Here is a 24,526-nt window from a genome sequence, read left to right as displayed (position 1 = left end):
AATCATCAGAGTCTTGCGCCATGCGGAATCCAACGGTGGCCTCAACCACAGGCAAGACTGGGTGCAGGACGAAACCCTACTCGTTGTCTTCGGGGACGTAGTCTGGGTCTTCCACTGTAAAAATAGGAATGGGGTGAGTACGAACGTACTCAGCAAGTCCAATCACACACACACGGAGGGGGTATAACAGAGATTAGTGCAAAGGACAATCCAAGGGTACGGTTAGGGTTTATTTGCGGAAAACTCGGTTATATGCAAGGGTTCATTTTGAAAACATTTTCAAAACAGGTTTTCCAATACCAAGGAGCACACAATGTTGATCCACACAGGATCCAAGTTTTAAACTGCTACCGGACTCCCCGTCCGCCGTAGCACACGGCACAACTGTCGGACACTTTCCAAACAACTCACACCAGTTCAACCATTTCCCAGAGAGTAACACTAGTTATGTGACCACACCGTAACTTGCCCAGTACCGTGGGCACGGCTATTCGAATAGATTTTTAACTCTGCAGAGGTGTGCAACTTTACCCACAGGTGGGGTACCACAGCACGAACACCTTAGTGCCGGTGCAGATCCCATCGAAGCCCTTACCCACCGTAGCTAAACCTGACTAGCCATCACGGGGTCTATCAAGGGGTCATTCGACCTATCACCGAGGTTTAACCGGGGCATAAGTCACACAGAGCTTATCCCGTCTCCTTGATCACCCGTTGCTCTCAGCTCTCCTGATGGCTATCAGACTAACTAACGGGGTTAGGCCAAGCCGTTGCCCATACAACGGTCAAGTGGTTCGCACTACGAGAAGCTAGGTGAGATGTCACAACAACTCGGTCCTTAGGGGTGACAAGATGGATATCTCCCATCCACGCTCAACCACACAGGTACGAGCACACCAACGGCAATTCACACAGAAATGCCATCCATCTCATCTAACTCGCTTTTCAAAACCACATTTTATCCCTTCCCACACACATGCATTTTCTTTATAAATCAGGCAGTCAAAGTATGGTTATTTCAACAGGGGTGGCTATCCTACCGGGTTTCCAGCACACAAAACAATGCAATTTTATAAAACAGGCCATTGGGTCGTGTTTATAAAAACTAGGACAAAAATATGCATCAAAGGGCGGAATTGAACTTGCCATCGTCAAACCCTTGCGGGAAGTCCTGATCGACGTACTGTCCTTCGGGTTCGGGGTCGCAGTACTGATCCTCAGTTGCTTGGTCGCGGTCGGGAACCTCGTCGTTCACTCCGTGTCCTATGACGCAAACAAACAGACACACAATCAAGCGAAAGAACTAAAAGCTTTTACCGATAGGCTCGAATCGGAAATAATTTAGTTACGGAGTTAGGGGTGGTATCTCTAGGTGATATCTTAATGGCATGGCTAAAACTACACTAGAAAGGGTGTGGTAAAGTTTCGGATCAATCGGAGGTCGTTTCGCACATAAAATGACGCGCTAAAGGTGGTTTCCGGGCTCAAACGGGGGTTCGAGGGCTTGTTCGTAAATATCGGAAAAGAGCAGGGATCTATTTGCGAATCTTAAAAATATTCTAGGCATGTTAAAAGGTTGTCCAGTATATCTAGATGTATGCATTGGAGGGTTTGAATTGGAATACAAAACCGACGAGGTTTCATTTGTAAAACGGGAACGGATAAGGGTATTCTTAGAGGGGGGGGGTTTCTTTGGAAAACAGAAAACAGCAGGGGGTTTTGGGCAAAATGGTTTCTTCCTCCTCTCCTCCCCCGTGACAGAAACAGAGGAGGGATTGGGGGGGGCGCCGGCGGCCCAATCCCGGCCGGCAGGGCACGGCGGCGGTCGGGGGTGAGGGGGAAAGAAGGAGGAGGGCACGGGGAACCCATCCCCGGCCTTACCTCGGGCCGAGGTGGAGCGAGGGGATGCCCCCACGGTGGGCGGCGGGCGGCAGGGGAGGCTGTGGTGGCGGCGGCTCTGTGGGCTCGGGGAGGAGCTGCAGGTGGCGGTGGAGGCCGTGGGGAGGCGGCTGCGCGGTGGTGGGGGTTTTATAGGGAGAGGGCGGCGGAGAAGGGGGCCCCCGGGGGAGGGTGGCGGCCGGCGGCTGCACGGGGCGCCATTAATGGTGCCCCGGCGGCTTGTGTTCGTCGTCGAACGGCGAGGGCACCGAGGGCGGGGCGCTGTGCGGGCACAGGGCGGTGCAGCAGGGGGGGGCAGCGGCGCCGTGCGCGGGCGCGCACAGGGGAGCGGGCGGCGGCGGACGCGGGGTGCCAGCGGGCGGCGCGGCACGCGTGGGCGCGTGGGGACAGAGCGTGCGCGTGCGCGCGCGGTGCGGCGCGCGGCGCGACGTCGCGAGGCGCGGCAGCGGAGGACGGCGCGGCGCGGCGCGCGGCCACGCGCGGTGCGTGCGCGCGTCGCGGCGTGGCCGGGGTGAGGCGCAGCTCGGGAGCTCGGAGGGGGAAACAGGAAGGGAAAAGGAAGGGAGGGAAGGAAGAAAAGAGAAAAGAAGGAAGGAAGAAAAAGAAAGGGAAAGGAAAAGAAAAAAGGAAGAAAGGAAATAGGGAGAGAAAGAGAAAAGAAGGAGAGGGAGGGAAGGAGTGCCGGCGCCGGTCGCGGCGGTGACCGCGGCCGGTCGGCCACGCGCTGGGAAACGCGCAGCGCGAGGAGAACAGTGAGGGGGGAAAAGAAGACGCGTCGGCGCCAATCGCGGCCGCAGCCGCGGCCGGTCGGCCACGCGCGCGGCATTCGCGCGAGGAAAAGAAGTCGCGCCGGCGCTAATCCCGATGGGCGGTCGCGCGTGACGCAGAGCGATCAGTTAGAGTTAGGGTTTTGACATCGAGTCGTTTTTACGAACTAATCTAGCGCAGGATTTAATTAAGTGAATTTTCGGGGCGTTACAAACCTACCCCACTTAAATGAATCTCGTCCTCGAGATTCGGCTGGCTCCTAAACAGATGGGGAAATTCTTTCTTTAGAGCCTCCTCGCGTTCCCAGGTGGCTTCTTCTACTCCGTGTCTGCTCCACTGAACTCTGCATATCCGTACTTCGGAGTTTCTGGTCCTCTTGGTGACAGTGTCTAGAATCTTGACCGGCACTTCCTGATATCGCAAATCCGGCTGCAGGTCTATTGTTTCCACCGGCACATGTTCTCCCTCGGGTACCCTTAGACACCTTCTTAATTGCGAGATATGAAATACTGGGTGTATATCCGACATTTCTTCTGGTAACTCTAGTCGGTACGCCACGGCTCCGACTTTATTTAGAACTTGATACGGTCCAATGTATCGGGGGGCCAATTTTCCTTGTACTTGAAATCTTCGCGTTCCTCGGATGGGTGAGACTTTGAGATAAACAAAATCTCCTGGGTGGAAACTTATCTCTCGCCTCTTTCTGTCTGCGTAACTCTTTTGTCGGGACTGAGCTGCTTTCAATTTCTCGCGGATCTCCGCTACCTTTTCTTCTGCCTCTTTTATAAAGTCGGGTCCTTCTAGGGCACGTTCTCCGACTTCCGACCATATTAAGGGAGTTTTGGCACTTTCTTCCGTAGAGGGCTTCGAATGGCGACATACCCAGGCTGGCTTGGTAACTATTATTGTACGAGAATTCTGCATAGGGCAGACTCTGTTCCCAATCGTTTCCATAGGTCAAGACACATGCTCTCAACATATCTTCCATGATCTGATTCACCCTCTCGGTTTGACCATCCGTCTGTGGGTGGTATGCGGAGCTAAAATCTAACTTAGTGCCCATAGCTTTATGTAGGCTTTTCCAAAACCTAGATGTAAATTGGGTCCCTCTATCCGAGACGATTCTGCTGGGCACTCCATGTAACTTCACTATATTTTCCACGTAAAGTTTTGCCAGCTTTTCTCCGCCATAAGTGGTCCTTACGGGTATGAAATGTGCTGATTTAGTGAGTCGATCCACAATTACCCATATGGAATCGTGTCCCTTCTGTGTTCGGGGCAGTCCCACTACAAAGTCCATTCCTATCTCATCCCATTTCCAGACCGGGATAGGCAAGGGTTGCAATAATCCTGCCGGCTTTTGATGTTCGGCCTTGATCCTTTGGCAGGTATCACAATGTGCCACAAATCGGGCGATATCCGCTTTCATTCCATTCCACCAGTATTTTTGCCTTATGTCCATATACATTTTGGTGGATCCTGGGTGGATAGAGTAGGCCGAGTTATGGGCTTCGTCCATGATCAATTGCCGGAAATCTCCATTCTGGGGTACACAAATTCTATCCTCGTACCATAATGTCCCCTTATCGTCCACTCTGAAACCCGGTGCTTTGTTTTCTCCAGTTTGTTTGCGAATTTTTACTAACTCTTGATCCGAGCTTTGGGCTTCTCTAATCTTATCCTCTAGTGTTGATTGGACGTTTAGCACTTGGCTGGAACCTTGAGGTATAATGTGCACATTTAATCGTGCCATTTCCTCTCGCAGAGGGTCATTCGTGGGCCCATAGGATTTCCGACTTAAGGCATCGGCCACCACGTTCGCCTTTCCGGGGTGATACTGAATTTCCAGATTATAGTCCTTGACCAACTCCAACCACCTTCTCTGCCTTAGATTTAAATCTGGCTGAGTAAAGATGTACTTTAGACTCTTGTGGTCGGTGTAAACCTCACACTTATTTCCGATCAGGTAGTGTCTCCAAATTTTAAGGGCATGCACTACAGCTGCTAGTTCCAAATCATGGGTCGGATAGTTTTGCTCATGGGTCTTGAGTTGGCGGGAGGCATATGCAACGACTTTCCCGTCTTGCATCAGTACACACCCTAATCCTTGTCGGGATGCGTCACAATAAATGACAAAGTCCCGATGAATGTCCGGTAGGGTCAGCACTGGGGCGGTTGTCAGTCTTCGCTTCAATTCTTGAAAACTCCTCTCACAGGATTCTGTCCAAGCAAACTTTTTCTCCTTCTTAAGAAGTTCCGTCATGGGCCGGGCTAACTTGGAGAATCCCTCAATAAATCTCCGATAGTACCCGGCTAATCCGAGAAAACTTCTGATCTCACTAACGTTAGTCGGTTGCTGCCAGTTGGATACTGCCTCGACCTTTTCTGGGTCCACTGCTACACCTTCCGCGGTTAGAATGTGACCAAGGAAAGCTACTCTCTCCAGCCAGAATTCGCATTTGCTAAATTTTGCATATAGTTTGTGTATCCTTAATTTTTCCAACACTACCCGCAGATGTTGTTCATGTTCCTGAACACTCTTGGAGTAAATAAGTATGTCGTCGATAAAGACCACGACAAACTTATCCAGCTCGTCCATAAACACTTTGTTCATGAGGTTCATAAAGTAAGCCGGGGCATTGGTTAGTCCGAAGGACATTACAGTGAACTCAAACTGCCCGTAGCGGGTGACAAAGGCTGTTTTAGGGATGTCACTTTCTCTAATCTTGAGCTGGAAGTATCCTGACCTTAGGTCGATCTTGGAAAAGTACTTGGCTCCCTTTAGCTGATCGAACAGGTCATCAATCCTGGGAAGAGGGTACTTGTTCTTAATGGTAACTTCATTCAGTGCCCGGTAATCCACACACATCCTCATACTCCCATCTTTCTTTTTGACAAACAGGACTGGGGCTCCCCAAGGCGACGAGCTTGGTCTGATGAAACCAATCCGTTGCAGTTCTTCTAGTTGCTTCTTTAATTCTGTCAATTCCGAGGCTGCCATCCTATAGGGTCTCTTGGCTATCGGAGATGTTCCTGGGATAAGGTCTATGACGAACTCTATATCCCTATCTGGCGGCATACCGGGAAGCTCTTCGGGGAACACATCTGGGTATTCGTTTACTACCGGAACTCCTTCTAAAGGCTGGGCTTCCATGCTAAATACCATTGGATCAAATTTACTATCTCGGGTTCGGCAGACCACTTGTACTCCTTCGTGGTTTGTTAGGTGTACCACTTTGTCGGTACAGCCTATGAGACCATTGTGTCGGCTTAACCAATCCATCCCAAGGATCACATCTATTCCCCCAGGCTTAAGTACTACTAAATCTGCTAGAAAGTCTACCCCACTTAAATTGATCCTTACCCGGGGACAACCTAATTGACAATTGATGTCGCCTCCAGGCGTCCGGGTTAATAGGGGTGTTTTTAGTAGTACCGTAGGTATTTTGTGCTTCTCCACATAGCTCGAGGATATAAACGAGTGCGATGCTCCAGAATCAAATAATACTGTCGCCAGAGCCGAGTTGACTAGGTACTCACCGAGCACAACGCCCTGAGCTTCTTGAGCCTCCTGCGCGTCGATGTGGTTGACGCGGGCTCGTCCAAATGATTGCTGCTTCACCTGCTGGCTGTTGTCGTTGTTGCGGACGGGCACTCGGTTGGCACCGGTCAGGGCTGGTCTGGGCCCATTCACTGTGTTGGAGAAGGCCGACGTTGCCGGCTTATTCTTGGCGTAGGGGCAATTGGCGATGAAGTGCCCCGTCTCACGGCAATTGAAACAGGCCCTAACATTGTTGTTGTCGGGGGTGGCCTGGCTTGCATTGCTTTGCGGGGCCCTCGAGGCATTCTGGCTTCTAGGCGGGGCCTGTGATCCTGTCACCTGGGACTGAGTTCTATACTGCATTGGGGCCTGAGTTCCTGGTGCAGTATAGCTGGAATTTCTCGGCTTCTGGAAGCGGTCTTGTTGGCGAGCCTTACTTTCCAGGAACTTGCGTTTGTTGTCCTTTCTTTCTTCGGCCTTGGCCCTTTCTGTGAGGATGGCCTTGTTCATCAGGGTGTTGAAGTCCGGGTAGATCTGGGGAGTAAGCAATGTCCGGAGCTCTGGGCTTAGCCCCTTCTTGAACATGTCTTGCTTTTTGTCGTCATCGTTCACCTCTTCCGGCGCATACCTGGCCAATTCTATGAACCGGTGGGTGTATTCTTCCACCGTCATATTCCCTTGTTGTAGTGCGCGGAATTCATCCGCCTTGCGCTTCATAGTGGCCGAAGGGATATGGTAGCGGCGGAACTCCCTTACAAATTCTCCCCAGGTGATGGTGGAGGCATCTTCGGCTGCAGCACAATAGTTCTCCCACCAGGATAATGCCGTTCCGGTGAGCTGGTGGGCTGCCAGAAGGACTTTATCCCGGTCCTGGCATTCGAATGGTTCGAGCTTCCTCTGAATGACTCGCAACCAATCGTCAGCATCCAACGGGTTGCAGGATCCGGCGAAGGTAGGTGGCTTGGTCCTTAGGAAGGCCGTCAGCTTATCGTTCATATTTTGTCCTCGAGGCTGCCGGTTAATGAGGGCATTCGCCAGAGTCTCCAGTATGAGGGTCTGGTTATGGATGATCTGCGCCAGGTCTCCGAGGGGTGGGGGTGGCGGTAGTTGTTCTCCTTCTTGACTTCCTCCTCGGTTCTGGCTTACTTCTTGTTCTCCTTGGGGAAGATCTTGTTCAACGGGATGTGCTCCGACACTAGCGGCTACGGGGTTCCGGCCGCGGGAGGCCCTCGCGGTGTTCCGGGGAGTCACCTGTTGATTGGGTAAATTAGGGTTACGGTGATGTTTAAGTTGTTTAATTCGTATAAATATAAGGCAGAATCTACCTTCTGCCGATATCTATATAATTAAGCAGCACACAACACATCAGCACACAACATCACAAGCAATAAGCACCAACTATTTTATTAAGCAGGGAGGGTACAACTTTAGGGGTACGACTAAGTCTCGTGCTACTCGGCCAGGGTCTTGCAAAAGGGCACGTCATAAACAGAAAGGCAGGGGGCATCACTGGGATGGCGTCGACCATTCTACTCGCGTGGTGCGTCTTCTTCCGGGGCGGACAGGGTGAGAGGTTCTCGTTCGCCGTCTTCTGGGTTCCCATCGGTCAGGGGTTGTATCGCAGCATCCCCATCGTCGGCGGCAGCAGAGCTTTCCGGGTTCTCGGGTGGGGCTCGTGCGCTCCCGAAGAGTGATCCCCACCCTATGACGGGCGTCCCGAGTAAGACGTGGTCTTCCCCTATCGCCGGGACTGGTGTACCACTTTGGGTCCAATCTTGCATACGCCGGTCTCGGGCCCGCCTGAGGCTTTCTTGGGCGACAGCTTCGCTACTGACCGCGGCTGCGGCTCTCGCCTCGGCATGGGCGGCTCGGATCTGCTGTATCCTCACCGCGAGCTCTGCTTGCTCGGCTCGGTGAGTCTGCTCCCTCAGAAGGTTGGCTTGCTCGTCAAAGAGTTGGTCCAGGGCGGCTAGGTAAGTCGCTACTTGGTACAGGGGCCTTCTTCATGGCGTCGTCGCTCCAGGTTTCTCATGCGTGCTTCCCAGACTGGGGTTCTGATGGCCGGCGGGAAGAACTTTGCTGGTGTAGGGGCGAGGTGTTCTTCAAAAATCCGGCACAAGTAACGGAGTGCTTTTCTGACGGCCAAGGGGTAGGTGTCTTGGTGTCTAAACCCTGTGGCGGTCGCGCGCCAGGGCTGGATGTCGGAGTAGCGGTTGCTCCTGGCGATGACCAGGATCACCCTGCAGCGGAGGGTACCATGGTGCTCGTACTCTCGGCTGTAGTACCTTGGGCGCTCCGTAACGCCAAGGTCTTCCAGGGTGTTGATCAAGAGGCTGGGGAATCCAGGTGCGGCTTGGCAATCGCCCTGGGTCCATCCTTCCTCAGCCATCTGAAACAGAAACAGGGTGAACATTCTGGTATAGGTGCAACGGGAGTAGATGATATTTATCATTACAACAAGGATGGTACAGTTTTCATGGATACGTGGTCATTAGGGTAGAGTTTTTGCTAGGGGTGCTAATCCTATCATGGGGATTCTTCCTCGGTCCTGATAGAGCGCTTCTTTATCGGAAGGAACCGATCCATCTCGTTCTCGGTCTGAGTCCCCTTATCCCAATGGGTTTCCATGGGTTCTTCTTCTTCTTCTTCGATCCATCCACCTATCCCGTTGCGGTTCTCATATTCTTGCATCTGGGCTTGGAGGGCGGCTAAGGAATACTCAGCGTTTGCGGCTCTTATCCGTTGTTCTTCCAGCTCCTGGGTTAACTTTTCAACCCCATGGATTAGCTTCTTCAGTTGTGCCGACTGTTCGCGGCAGAGTGCATCCAAGCCAGTAAGGTAGATGGATAGGTGGGAGACCGCATCTTCTAAATCTTCTTCTTCTCGTCCAAGTCCCCTCATCCGGGCAATCCAAGTGCGTCCACTTCTTTCAGCGGGTGGGAAAAATCCCATAGGAGTCCGCTGGAGGTGGTGCCTATAGAGCACACGCAGTCGGCGTAGGGCTTTACGGGCGGCCTTTCGGTAGGCGTCGGGGAATCGGAAGCCCTTTGTGGAGATGAACCAAGGGTCCACCTCAGGGTAGCGGGGGCTTCTCTCCACAAAGATCATCGTGTCGCACCGAAGGGTGCCACCGGAGGTGTATTCTCGGTAGGCGTACTCCGGCGTTTCCATGACCCCAACGCGTTCCAGGCTGAGCAACAATAACTTAGGAAGGCCAGGCTCTGCGTAGCAGACTCCGTTGACCCATCCGTTGTCAGCCATCTGGAACAGGGTAAAAACCAGTGGTGAGTGTTCGTGCAGAAAAATATCGAAGTCAGAACAAGTCCTAGGGTCTAAAAAGGGGTTTCGCTCCTAGGGTCACGTCCTACGGCCAGCCTACGGCTCTGATACCACCTGAAGCGTCCCCCCATCAGGGAAGACTTAAAAGTGTCGATTTATCAGTCCCAGGAGGCTGATAACACTTTTATTACATCAGATGGTACATCACCGTACAACTCTACGCGGTAATGGGCAGTGAAGCGCCACTATCGCGAGGATTACAACCAGAACCCACACTACTACACTAGCTACGAAAAGAGAATCATCAGAGTCTTGCGCCATGCGGAATCCAACGGTGGCCTCAACCACAGGCAAGACTGGGTGCAGGACGAAACCCTACTCGTTGTCTTCGGGGACGTAGTCTGGGTCTTCCACTGTAAAAATAGGAATGGGGTGAGTACGAACGTACTCAGCAAGTCCAATCACACACACACGGAGGGGGTATAACAGAGATTAGTGCAAAGGACAATCCAAGGGTACGGTTAGGGTTTATTTGCGGAAAACTCGGTTATATGCAAGGGTTCATTTTGAAAACATTTTCAAAACAGGTTTTCCAATACCAAGGAGCACACAATGTTGATCCACACAGGATCCAAGTTTTAAACTGCTACCGGACTCCCCGTCCGCCGTAGCACACGGCACAACTGTCGGACACTTTCCAAACAACTCACACCAGTTCAACCATTTCCCAGAGAGTAACACTAGTTATGTGACCACACCGTAACTTGCCCAGTACCGTGGGCACGGCTATTCGAATAGATTTTTAACTCTGCAGAGGTGTGCAACTTTACCCACAGGTGGGGTACCACAGCACGAACACCTTAGTGCCGGTGCAGATCCCATCGAAGCCCTTACCCACCGTAGCTAAACCTGACTAGCCATCACGGGGTCTATCAAGGGGTCATTCGACCTATCACCGAGGTTTAACCGGGGCATAAGTCACACAGAGCTTATCCCGTCTCCTTGATCACCCGTTGCTCTCAGCTCTCCTGATGGCTATCAGACTAACTAACGGGGTTAGGCCAAGCCGTTGCCCATACAACGGTCAAGTGGTTCGCACTACGAGAAGCTAGGTGAGATGTCACAACAACTCGGTCCTTAGGGGTGACAAGATGGATATCTCCCATCCACGCTCAACCACACAGGTACGAGCACACCAACGGCAATTCACACAGAAATGCCATCCATCTCATCTAACTCGCTTTTCAAAACCACATTTTATCCCTTCCCACACACATGCATTTTCTTTATAAATCAGGCAGTCAAAGTATGGTTATTTCAACAGGGGTGGCTATCCTACCGGGTTTCCAGCACACAAAACAATGCAATTTTATAAAACAGGCCATTGGGTCGTGTTTATAAAAACTAGGACAAAAATATGCATCAAAGGGCGGAATTGAACTTGCCATCGTCAAACCCTTGCGGGAAGTCCTGATCGACGTACTGTCCTTCGGGTTCGGGGTCGCAGTACTGATCCTCAGTTGCTTGGTCGCGGTCGGGAACCTCGTCGTTCACTCCGTGTCCTATGACGCAAACAAACAGACACACAATCAAGCGAAAGAACTAAAAGCTTTTACCGATAGGCTCGAATCGGAAATAATTTAGTTACGGAGTTAGGGGTGGTATCTCTAGGTGATATCTTAATGACATGGCTAAAACTACACTAGAAAGGGTGTGGTAAAGTTTCGGATCAATCGGAGGTCGTTTCGCACATAAAATGACGCGCTAAAGGTGGTTTCCGGGCTCAAACGGGGGTTCGAGGGCTTGTTCGTAAATATCGGAAAAGAGCAGGGATCTATTTGCGAATCTTAAAAATATTCTAGGCATGTTAAAAGGTTGTCCAGTATATCTAGATGTATGCATTGGAGGGTTTGAATTGGAATACAAAACCGACGAGGTTTCATTTGTAAAACGGGAACGGATAAGGGTATTCTTAGAGGGGGGGGGGTTTCTTTGGAAAACAGAAAACAGCAGGGGGTTTTGGGCAAAATGGTTTCTTCCTCCTCTCCTCCCCCGTGACAGAAACAGAGGAGGGATTGGGGGGGGGCGCCGGCGGCCCAATCCCGGCCGGCAGGGCACGGCGGCGGTCGGGGGTGAGGGGGAAAGAAGGAGGAGGGCACGGGGAACCCATCCCCGGCCTTACCTCGGGCCGAGGTGGAGCGAGGGGATGCCCCCACGGTGGGCGGCGGGCGGCAGGGGAGGCTGTGGTGGCGGCGGCTCTGTGGGCTCGGGGAGGAGCTGCAGGTGGCGGTGGAGGCCGTGGGGAGGCGGCTGCGCGGTGGTGGGGGTTTTATAGGGAGAGGGCGGCGGAGAAGGGGGCCCCCGGGGGAGGGTGGCGGCCGGCGGCTGCACGGGGCGCCATTAATGGTGCCCCGGCGGCTTGTGTTCGTCGTCGAACGGCGAGGGCACCGAGGGCGGGGCGCTGTGCGGGCACAGGGCGGTGCAGCAGGGGGGGCAGCGGCGCCGTGCGCGGGCGCGCACAGGGGAGCGGGCGGCGGCGGACGCGGGGTGCCAGCGGGCGGCGCGGCACGCGTGGGCGCGTGGGGACAGAGCGTGCGCGTGCGCGCGCGGTGCGGCGCGCGGCGCGACGTCGCGAGGCGCGGCAGCGGAGGACGGCGCGGCGCGGCGCGCGGCCACGCGCGGTGCGTGCGCGCGTCGCGGCGTGGCCGGGGTGAGGCGCAGCTCGGGAGCTCGGAGGGGGAAACAGGAAGGGAAAAGGAAGGGAGGGAAGGAAGAAAAGAGAAAAGAAGGAAGGAAGAAAAAGAAAGGGAAAGGAAAAGAAAAAAGGAAGAAAGGAAATAGGGAGAGAAAGAGAAAAGAAGGAGAGGGAGGGAAGGAGTGCCGGCGCCGGTCGCGGCGGTGACCGCGGCCGGTCGGCCACGCGCTGGGAAACGCGCAGCGCGAGGAGAACAGTGAGGGGGAAAAGAAGACGCGTCGGCGCCAATCGCGGCCGCAGCCGCGGCCGGTCGGCCACGCGCGCGGCATTCGCGCGAGGAAAAGAAGTCGCGCCGGCGCTAATCCCGATGGGCGGTCGCGCGTGACGCAGAGCGATCAGTTAGAGTTAGGGTTTTGACATCGAGTCGTTTTTACGAACTAATCTAGCGCAGGATTTAATTAAGTGAATTTTCGGGGCGTTACATAAGGCCCCCAGGCTTAGGCCGCCGGCGCAGCCGACAACAGTCCACGCCCCGAGCCGATCGGCGGACCAGCAGAAGCCGTTCCGCATACGACCGGGGCGCATCGCCGGCCCCCATCCGCTTCCCTCCCGGCAATTTCAAGCACTCTTTGACTCTCTTTTCAAAGTCCTTTTCATCTTTCCCTCGCGGTACTTGTTCGCTATCGGTCTCTCGCCTGTATTTAGCCTTGGACGGAGTTTACCGCCCGATTTGGGCTGCATTCCCAAACAACCCGACTCGTTGACGGCGCCTCGTGGTGAGACAAGGTCCGGGCCGGACGGGGCTCTCACCCTCCCAGGCGTCCCTTTTCAGGAAACTTGGGCCCGGTCCGTCTCTGAGGACGCCTCTCCAGACTACAATTCGGGTAGTGAGGCTACACGATTCTCAAGCTGGGCTACTCCCGGTTCGCTCGCCATTACTAGGGGAATCCTTGTAAGTTTCTTCTCCTCCGCTTATTTATATGCTTAAACTCAGCGGGTAGTCCCGTCTGACCTGGGGTCGCGGTCCGAGCACCAAGGCGCTACGGTCGTGAATGGGTCCTTTAGGCCAAGGAGCTAGCTGCGTATCAGGACACTACACCGAGAACAACGTATGTCGCCCACCACATGCAGGTGCCCGACACGGTATGCCAGCAGCCACAACTTCAGCCCACCGCCGGAGCCTCGCCGTCGCCGTTGACCCCTCCGCCGCCGTCTCGGGTCCCCGTCGAGCTCCACCATTCCGGCCACCCCAGCCTTCGACAAGTGGCGCAACAGGACCACCGTAAGCTCCTGAGTATTCCCCTGCCCTTGGACCTCGCCGCCGGTGACCACCGTCGCCGGAACACGGCCGCCCCTGCCTTGCTCTGCTTCGGTCCCCAGCCTAAGGACCTCGTGTTAGAAGACTTGAAAGTCCAGGGGGTTTTCTGCAAAGCCTTAGACTCAGAGAAATAGTACCGAAGGACCCCCTTGTGTAAATAATGCTGTCAACTTAGAAATTTTGTATCTATTCAGGGAAAAATCATAAAAATGCAAACTAAATTTTGTTGGAATACTTAGTTAAAGATCTACAACTTTACTTAAAGAATGAACTTCAGTTTCTGAATGTTTGATGATTTAATTTAAATGTTAAGTTTAGTTACTTATGGGCTTAAGAAATGCATAGTAATTCATAGAAATATGATAAAATTATGAAACCAGTCGTGTTAATTTTCTTTTAACATATAGATTTGAATAAAAATGAGTGTTCCAATATTTTAGTACTATTTTCTTACTGTACAAGTTTAATTAGAAATGAGGTATAGTTCACTTTATATAATTAATGGTTATAGATTCTAATTACTCAAAAATCATGAAAATATTTGTGAATACTATTCTTTAATAATGTGACATGTGATTAAATTTCCAACCAAGAATTAGATGTCAAACAAATCGGACATAATTTAATTAGTCCATAATGTAATAGTAACACAAAGATCATGTAAATAATTAGTATAGTCAATGAATAAAGCTTTTACATATAATTATTAGGAACCACCCCACTTGTTGCTCCATGCCACTAGATAGGTAATTAGTGTAGCTAACCCTGTTATTTAATGAGTTTAGATAAAACATATAATACCCGATAAATGACTGCCCAGTATAGGGTAGTTAAGTTGTTTGTCGAAATGTAATGTTCCTTTATTTGGATTGCAACTTTATCGCGAATTGAAATAAAAGTGTATGCATCCATTAAACTTCATCTTGCATATCATGTAGACTCGACCACACTCGCTGACGGGGATTATCAATTGATTCCGGAACCAGAAGGAGTTTATTCTGAAGACCCCGGGAATCTCGTCGCGGATTTCTCTGAAGCCCCGAACCAAGGTTCGGAAGAAATTAATTTGACTAACCCCAACCCCACCAGCGAAGGCAAGCCCCGGACATAACCCCTACTTTATTACACTGCAACCTATACTATTTATATATATCTTTATGCATTACGTTCTTAGGAGTTGTTTGGAAACCTTAGTTGCATAATTCCAGGAACCTATGTATTGAACACTAGAACTTGAGTCCGAATAGCTGCTCTGCTTATAGGACCGGTAGAAGTCGAGTGATTTCCTGTCACTCGCGCGATATAGGAATTGTGATGTTTACATTCTTGTTATCATTATAAGGATGACGGACGGGAATTTTATGAGGTATCATGGTCAAGATGATACCCGTCTGTTTTGATGAATTTGATAAGGTCGCAGTGTGTGGTAGCGGTGGTTAAGTGTTTGAAAGTACTAGCCACATGCCGTGAAATATGGTAAGCGGTAAGCTTAGTAACCAATCGGCCCGAGGAGTGGACATACCTCCCACCACATGTATTTGCTTCTTTTGGTTACTTTGTTCGACGTGTAGGCATACGTGTTGCTGGGCAACCAGGAGTACGGGTTTTGTAGTCGCGCTACAGACGTACGTCCTGCACTTTGGAAGTGCGTATGTCCTGCAGTCGCTTGTGGTGGCTCTGATCCACGAGTCGGAATGAAAGGCAAACGGTTGCTTCGGAACGACCCTTTGGTGTTCCAAGCGTGTGTGTTAGGTTTATCCTTGCAAGGTTTGAATCTCGATTCAGGAATCGTCCGCCTCTCACGATGAATGAGACTGCTTACCCCCTTTACCACATAGAGTAACAAGAGCAACTTTGTGATTATGAAAGATGATGTTTGATTAAGAATTCTACCATGTTTTGAGTAGTTATAGGTGCTTACCTAGAATGGCTAATCAACTAGAACTGGAAAGCTAAAATTTGAAAATAAGGATCTACTCTTTGTTGCTTTTCAGCTGAAAACTCTACCCAAAACCTGAAAAGCCTGCATAAGTCTAGTTACATGGCTAAGTATACCATGAGACGGGTAAGCCTTGCTGAGTATTAGTATACTCAGCCTTGCTTTTGTTGATTTATCTCAAGTAATCTCACTGATGAGCCAGCTTTCATTACACCGTGGCCCTACCCCTTGCCTGATGGTTGGTCGGTGGAGTGGGATCCGTCCCCGACCAACACTTCCGCCGAGTGATATCATGCCAGGGCTAGCATGATATCTGTAATAAACGACGTGTACAATGTTTACGCTTTTCAAACTCCGCTGCTTTGACTTAAAACTTTAACCTATTTTGTAATAAGCTCTCCTCAGTGAGAGCGAATGATGCTTTGTATATTTCTGTAATATATCTGCCTGTGATGTAAAATGTATTGGTAATTATATCTCTGGACTCACCTTCGTGTGAGGTATCTTGTTGGATCCTGCGTTTGGTGGTTTATCGGGACGTTACCCGACAGGCCAAAGGATTATACCATTTGAAGCACGAAGTAGCCCTCCAGAGAGGACTCTCGTACTTGAGCCGGTGTAATTCAGGTTGGTTCTGCCACATTCATGCATAGCATTCACCCAATCCGGATCTCTCAATGCATCATCTACATGGTTAGGTTCAAGAAAAGATACAAAGGAATAATGTTCACAAAATGAAGCGATGCGAGATCGAGTTTGGACACCCTTACTAATATCACCCATGATTTGATCCACGGGGTGATCCTTTGCAAGAATATGATGAGTCCTTTGAGGAACAATGGGTTCTTGAGTTGATGGGGAAGTTGCACTTGAAGAACCAACTCGATCTTGTACTTGAGAATCATCATTACTAGAATCTTGTACAATTTGTTGTGCTTGATCATTTGAGATAGAAGTTGAAGGATTAACTCTAATAGAGATAGAATGACCATCATCACCTTCATCTTCCTCTCTTGGTCTAACATCACCAATTGACATATTTTTCATAGCATTTCTTAAACCATCACTTCTCACATCATTAAGATTTTCTTGTTCACTATGAGACCCATTTGTTTCATCAAATTCAACATCATATGCTTCTTCGACAATGCCATGTGTTTTATTGTAGACCCGATAAGCCTTGCTACAAGATGAATACCCGAGAAGAAAACCCTCATCACATTTGCTTTGAAACTTTGATAACCGAGTTCCCTTCTTGAGAATATAGCATTTGCACCCAAATACTCTAAAATATGATATATTTGGCTTCCTTCCAATGAGCAACTCATATGGGGGTCTTGTTATGAAATGTATCTTGTTATGAAATGTATGACAATACAATCTATTAGACGCATGGCAAGCCGTGTTGATTGCTTCGGCCCAAAAGCTATCCGAAACATTGTACTCGGAGAGCATTGATCTTGCCATATCAATCAAGGTTCTATTTTTCCGCTCAACAAGACCATTTTGTTCCGGAGTGTACTTTGTTGAAAATTCATGCTTGATTCCTTTCTCATCACACCATTATTCAACTCTTGTGTTTTTAAATTCACTTCCGTTGTCACTCCTCACTTTCTTCACCTTGAGTTCAAATTCATTTTCGGCCCTTGTCAAGAATTTCTTGAATATATCATAAGTATCGGCTTTGTCATGAAGAAAGAAAACCCAAGTATACCTTGAGTAATCATCCACTACAACAAGACAATAGCAATTTCCACCAATACTTCTATATGTTGTAGGACCAAATAAATCAATATGCAATAATTCCAATGGTCTTTCGGTTGACATGACACTCTTAGAGGGATGAGCATTTGCAACTTGCTTTCCGGCTTGACATGCACTACATAATTTATCTTTCTTAAACTTTACATTCTTCAAGCCAACTACTAAATCATGCTTTATGAGACGGTTGAGTTGTTTCATGCCAACATGACCAAGTCTTCTATGCCATAACCAACCCAAGGATGATTGAGTGAACAAACATGTAGACAAGTTTGCCTCTTTAGTAGCAAAATCCACAAGATATACATCCTCATATCTAAACCCCGTAAAGATGTGATTTTATCCATCCAAGCTAGTCACTACAACATCATCTTTAGTGAAACTACACTTATATCCAAAATCACAAAGTTGAGTGACCGCTAAGAGATTAAACTTGAGAGAATCCACCAACAATACATTTGAAAGAGAATGATCACTTGAGATTGAAATCGTACCAACTCCTTTGACTTTGCCTTGGCTATTGTCACCAAAGATGATATCACTATAGCCATCCACATTCTCATCTAGAGAGGAAAACATCATTGGATCTCCGGTCATGTGTTGAGTGCATCCACTATCAAGCACCCAATGTCTTCCTCCGGACTTGTAGTTTACCTACAACAAAGAGACAACTCTTTTAGGTACCCAAACTTTCTTGGGTCCTTGAACGTTAGTGACCAAGACTTTTGGCACCCAAATGGCATTCTTTTTAGCACCATCTATAGGTATTCCAACAAATTTTGTACTAACATTGCCATTTGAATTTCTCATAAGAATGTAACTAGAATCAAAGGATATGACTTTCATGTTGGTGCAATTCTTCTCAACATGACCAACCTTCTTGCATTTTTCACAATATGACTTACCACTACTCTTCACAAAAGTGGTTTTGGTGTGCACAAAAGCCTTCTTCCCTTTCTTAGAAATGTATCCAATCCCTTGCTTGTTCAAAGTGAACTTTTGACTTGCCCAACAATGATTAAACATGGCTCTACTATCATAGCACTTTCTCAAATCATTAGTCAAGCAAGTAACCTCTTTCTTTAACAAATTATTTTCCATAATGAGAGATTCATTGCAAGATGAGTCATCAATTTTGGTGCAAAAGGAACTAGTAGAACTAGAATCACAAGGTTTATCATCAATTAAATCACAACTCAAACCAATGCTCAATGTTGCTTTTCTTTCATGATTAAGTAGGGCATTGTGAGCTTCCTCAAGCTTCTCATGAGTTTCTTTGAGATTCTCATGTGAAGTCTTTAGCTCCTCATAGGAATCTTGAAGAGAAGTAAACTTCAACTTCAATTCCTTTAACTTGGCCTTTTCTTTAGTCATGAATTCATCGGCATCATTGAGCATTTCAACAAGATCATCATATGAAAGTTCATCAAGTTCATCATCTTGTTGTACCTTTGCACCACCCTTTGCCATAAGACAATGTGGTGTGGAGAAGAGTGATGGAGCCTCCTTGATGGCGATCCCGGCAACTCCCTTGGATGGCTTGTCATCATCATCATCATCATCATCATCATCATCGGAGCTTGCATCGGAATCCCACTCAACAAAATAAGCTTGACCATTCTTCTTCTTCTTGATGAACTTCTTCTTCTTCTTTTCATCATTTTTCTTGTCCTTCTTGTTCTTGTCATCTTTCTTGTTTGGACAATTGACACTAATATGACCCCTTTCACCACATTGGAAGCATGTCTTGTCCATAAAAGGATTTTTTCTTGATGATTGACCTTTCTTCCCAAAGTTCTTCTTGTTCATCATTCTATTGAATCTCTTGACAAAGAGAGCCATCTCTTCATCCGATTCTTCTTCTTGACACTCACTTTCTTCTTCCTTTTTGCTATCTTGAGCTTTGAATGCCACACTTTTCTTTTTCATATCAATTTCTCCCCCATGAGCTTCATCTTGAGATTTCTTGAACATGTCATGGGTGAGGACTTCTCCCAATATTTGTGTGGGAGTTGCGGTCTTCACATTTGACCTTACAAGCAAGGTCACAATTGTGTCATATCTTTCCGGAAGACATCTAAGAAATTTGTGGTTGAAATCCGCATTCGGTACCTCAAATCCAAGTCCCTTGAGGTCATTCACAATGTCATTTAGCCGGTTGAACATCTCGGCTATACTCTCATCCTTCTTCATGGTAAATTCACTAAAATTGCCCTTAAGCAAATATAACTTGGCCTCCTTCACACTTGATGTGCCCTTATGAATTTCCATGAGCTTTTCCCATATATCATGTGCATTTGTGAGACTCTTGACTCTATTAAATTCGGTCACACCAAGGGCACTAAAGAGCACATTGACCCCTTGATCATTTAGTATCTCATTTTCCTCTTCTAGGGGTGTCAAATTTTTTGAGTCCAAAATGACATATCCATCATTTACCACTCTCCATAGCTTTCTACTCATGGCTTTGATATGAGCCGACATCCTAGTCTTCCAATAATCATAATTATTCCCATCAAAGAACGGTGGCTTCCCAACATGAATTCCATTATCATTAGTCATTGTTCTACTCCAAGATGGTTAAATCTGCAATTAATGGAGTACTTAGCTCTGGTACCACTTGTAGGATCAAGAACACCGACTAGAGGGGGGTGAATAGGCGGTTTAAAACTAAAACTCACAACACTAGAGAAAATTTAATTAGTAACACAAGAGAGTTCTATGTCATGCTACTACTATCTCTAAAGAGGTTTGCAACCTAGGGTGACAAGATACAATTCAAGCTCTAGTAAAGTAAATTTCTCAAAATAAAACAAAGATTAAAGTGAGCAAGAGAGATAACCAAGCTTGACACAAAAATTTATCCCGTGGTGTCGATGACTTGCCGGTCACCCCTAATCCATGTTGAGGTGGATTCCAAGAATCAACCGCTCCTCTATCAAGAACCTCTTGATCTTGAGCCGGCTAGAAACAAGGAACTGCTCTTCACCACTCTGGCAAGGTGAGCACAAAACCTCTCACAACCGAAATCGGGGCTTCTCAACAATCTCCTTCAAGAAGCTCCACGAAATCACCTTCTCCAAGCCGTCTAGGGAGCGGCAACTCCCAAGAGTAACAAGCCAATGATTCTTGCTTGAAGATTCCCTAGTGCCACAAAGCTCAAACTCTAAATGCAATGCACTAGGAAGCACTCTCACTCTCAAAAATGCAAATCCTTAGCAAGTGTGTGAGAGAGAGGGATGTCTTAGCTCTAGAGGGTCAAGAATGTAGTCCAAATGGCCAAGAGAATGACCCAAGGGCCGGGCATTGGGTATATATAGACATCCCATCAAAAACTAGCCGTTACAGTCTTTTCTGCGAGATCGCGGACCGTCCGGTTTCAAAAACCAGACCGTCCGCCGTTATAAACCAGAGAGTCAGAGAGCATTATATGCGTGTCAGAACTAGCCGTTACAGCCCTGGCGGACCGTCCGCGCACAATCGGCGGACCGTCCGCAGTTAAGTGTTCTACACCTCCAGAGACATGACAGTCTCTGGAATAAACCTGAAATTGGCCAGCGGACCGTCCGCGCCCAAGGAGCGGACCGTCCGCAGTTCATTCTAGAAGAACAGGCAGAGACAGCAAGGTTTCTGGATCAATTTATCAGAGAGCCTGCGGACCGTCCGCGCCCCAGCGGCGGACCGTCCGCAGACCAGACCACTAGACAGACCAGAGAACACCCTTTCTGGAATGAAGTGAGTTAGAGTGGCGGACCGTCCGCCCAAGATGGCCGGACCGTCCGCCAGCCACAAGACATTCCCACTTATCCTTCTGTAACGGTAGCGGACCGTCCGCTCCCATGGAGCGGACCGTCCGCGCTTAAGCAGTCAGCTCTCAAACTTGTTCTTTTTCAAAACCCGACAAAACGTAGTTAGCCCTCATTCATGCACTTAGACATTTTGAGCAAAATGGCACTAGAGACCCGTCAAGCACGAGTACATGACCCCTCTTGATAGTATGGCTATCTATCCAACAAATCCGGTCACTTTTCATCCACTAAACACCTTGTGACCGGTAAAGTTCAAAAGACCCTATTTTATACCTTTGCCTTGAGCCCAAGCTTTGCTTATTGTCTCAAAAATCCACACGTTCACAATTAACTCTCATTCATCCGTGGATCAACCTATACTCGTTATCTCAAAGAGAATTGTTAATCCACAAATCATTGTCATTAATTACCAAAACTCGAATTAGGGGCCTAGATGCTTTCACCAGCAGTTGTGCAGTGAGCTACTGTGGATGAGGAGTCCGGTAGTATTAAAACTTGGATCCTTTGTGTAGGATCAACCTCACTTATTATTCGATTACTATAGAAATGTCTTGAGGAAACTCTTTTATTAAATGAACCCTTGCATGTGTAAAACCTCGCTTTATCGCAAATGAACCCTAGCCTCATCCTTGATATATCCATGCATTATCTTTATTATCCCCCTCCGCGGGTGTGGTTGGACTTGTTGAGTACGTATGTACTCACTCTTGCCTAGTTTTTACAGAGGAGGATCCGAACTTCATTCCTGAAGACGTCGAGTAGGTCGCCGTCCTGCACCCAACCTTGCCTGTGGTTCAGGGTCTCCACAGGAAGCTTACCATGGCGCAAGACTCTGATGTTATCTTAGATTTTGTTGGCACTTTGGTTTGGTTTGTAGTCCTTATGTTGTCGCTCTTGATAGTGGCGCTTCAGTGCCCACTACCTCGACGGTTTGTACGGTAATGAACCATCTGATGTAATAAATGTGTTATCAGCCTCCTGGGACTGATATTTGTATCACATTTAGTCACCTCTGATGAGGGAATGCTTCAGGTGGTATCAGAGCCGTAGGTTGGCCGTAGGACGCGACCCTTAAGACCGAGGACATTTTCTAAGCCATTTCCCACTAGATCTTTCCCCACTTAACTCACCTTTCCACACGGCACTTACCTTTGGCCCTAGTCTGATTCCAGATGGCTGACAATGGATGGAGTGACGGAATCTGGCCCATAGAGCCTGGCCTCCCAAAGTTATTGCTACTCAGTCTAGAACGCGTCAGAGTTGTGGACCCACCGGAGTACACCTACCGGGAGTACAACTTCAGAGGGACCCTTCGGTGTGACCTGATGATCTTCGTGGGAAAAAGCACACTTTACCCCGACGTGGATCCCTGGTTCGTCTCCACCACTAGCTTTGGGTTCCCAGACACCTACCGAAAGGCTGCCCGAAAAACCCTGCGACGCTTACGCGTGGTCTATAGGCATCATCTTCAGCGAACTCCTATGGGATTTTTCCCACCTGCTGGAGGGAGAGGACGCTCATGGATTGCCCGGATGAGAGGATTAGGAAGGGAAGAAGAAGAACTAGAAGCTATGAGGTATTTCTTAAGATGTTGACCATCGACTGCTACTGGAAACTTGACGCCATCCAATTCTTCAAGCATGTACGCATTCCCAGGTAGGACCTGGTCAACCCTGTACGACCCATGCCAATTTGGGGACCACTTGCCATATGCCGCGTCCTTAGTTCCCAATGGTAATACTGCTTCCCAGACCAAGTCTCCTACTTGAAATTCCTTCGGTTTGACCTTCTTATTATATACACGGGCTACTTTAGCCTTATTCTCCTTAATCTTCTCTAGCGACCATAGCCTGAGTTCCGTGAGGTCCTCAACATTATCACTCATCAGAGTAGCATATTCTTCAGCTGTTAAGTCATTCTGGAATTCTACGCGCCTTGACCCGGCCGTAATTTCCCACGGTAACATGGCTTCCTGCCCGTAGACCAAGTGATAAGGGGAAGTTTTTGTCGCCCCATGACAAGATATACGGTATGCCCACAATGCTTCTGACAAGACCTCGAGCCAGCGTCTGGGGTATTCATCAATCTTCCTCTTAATCAACTTGATAAGGCTCTGATTGGACGCTTCGGCTTGTCCATTTGCCTGAGCATAATATGGAGATGATCTAATCAACTTGATACCCATATCAGCGGCAAACTTCTTGAATTCTTCTGAAATAAAAACCGAACCACCATCTGTTGTAATGGTCTGAGGGATCCCAAATCTATGAATTGCGTGTTCCTTGACGAACTGAATAACATCTCTAGATGCCACCGATTTCATTGGAACCGCTTCTACCCATTTGGTGAAATAATCTGTGATAGCTAAAATGAACTGATGACCCTTGCTAGATGGAGGATTAATTTTGCCGATCATATCCATGCCCCAGCCTCTGAACAGCCATGGTTTAATAATGGGGTTCATCACGGACGCTGGTACCATCTGGATCTTTCCGAACCTCTGACATGCTTGACACCCTTTATAATACTTAAAACAATCTTCCAGCATGGTCGGCCAATAATACCCTGATCGCCTAATTAGCCACTTCATCTTGTGAGCCGACTGATGAGTCCCACACGTTCCTTCGTGGACTCCATGCAGGAGCCGATTGGATTCGACCGGCCCTAGGCATTTAAGCAGTAACCCCTCCAAGGTCCTGTAGAACATATCATCCCCTATCAGGACATACCTCATAGCTTTGTATCGTATCCTCTTGGGTGCCCCCCGAGCCGAATCCTTCAAGTAATTGAAGATATCGGCTCTCCAATCTCCCTGGTCCAGTAGGTACACCTGATGATTTGATCCATCGGTTTTGTACCCTGAAGCCAGTTGCGCCAGATCATTGGCCTCTGCATTCTGAGCTCTAGCTATCCAATAGGAATTTATATACCTGAACTAGGCAATTAGTTCCTGGCATTGCACCCACAACGGAAATAGTAGCTCACTTTCACACCTGTATTCTTCTGTGAGTTGGGAGATTACCAATTTTGAGTCCCCGAAGACTTCTACTGCTTCGGCTCCGGCCTCCAGAAGCAATTCCATGCCCTTATGCACCGCCTCGTACTCTGCAAGGTTGTTGGTACAGGTAGTAGGTAATCTGATCGAGAAAGAATACGTTGCCCCCCGAGGTGATACCAGCAGGATGCCGATGCCACATCCGTCTCCACAAACTGATCCGTCGAAGTACATAGCCCAAGCTCGTACAGAAAGCGCTGCTATGTTGGTATTAACCCTCTCAGCAATGAGATCCGCTAACGCCTGCCCTTTGACTGCTTTTGCGGGTTGATATCAGATATCAAACTCTGATAATGCAAACATCCATTTTCCCAATCGGCCTTTCAACACAGGAGCCGATAGCATATGCTTTATAACATCCGATTTGCAAATGATGATTACCTCAGTCGATAACAGGATATGGCGAAGCTTGGTGCATGTAAAAAATAAGCAAAGGCAGAGTTTCTCCATATCGGGGTACCT

The 24,526-nt window shown here is 48.7% G+C and overlaps 1 protein-coding gene across 2 annotated transcripts in view; it reads left to right on the top strand.

Annotated features, from left to right (window-relative positions):
- Window positions 1-13,351, top strand: part of LOC112878646 — a 13,710-nt gene extending 359 nt beyond the window's left edge. The window contains exons 2-3 of one of the 2 annotated variants that reach the window (XM_025942886.1): window positions 7,833-7,874; window positions 12,670-13,351. In XM_025942886.1, coding sequence (XP_025798671.1) covers window positions 7,833-7,874; window positions 12,670-13,170 — 543 coding nt within the window. In that variant the 3' untranslated portion in view covers window positions 13,171-13,351. The remainder of the gene's footprint in view (window positions 1-7,832; window positions 7,875-12,669) is intronic. The other variant, XR_003225818.1, reaches the window with a different exon arrangement.
- Window positions 13,352-24,526: the final 11,175 nt, after the last annotated feature.

The sequence above is a fragment of the Panicum hallii genome, unplaced genomic scaffold, assembly GCF_002211085.1.
Source record: "Panicum hallii strain FIL2 unplaced genomic scaffold, PHallii_v3.1 scaffold_197, whole genome shotgun sequence".
Taxonomy (NCBI): Eukaryota; Viridiplantae; Streptophyta; class Magnoliopsida; order Poales; family Poaceae; genus Panicum; species Panicum hallii.
Note: the sequence above shows the minus strand (reverse complement) of the source record. Positions and strands in the feature narration are given on the sequence as shown.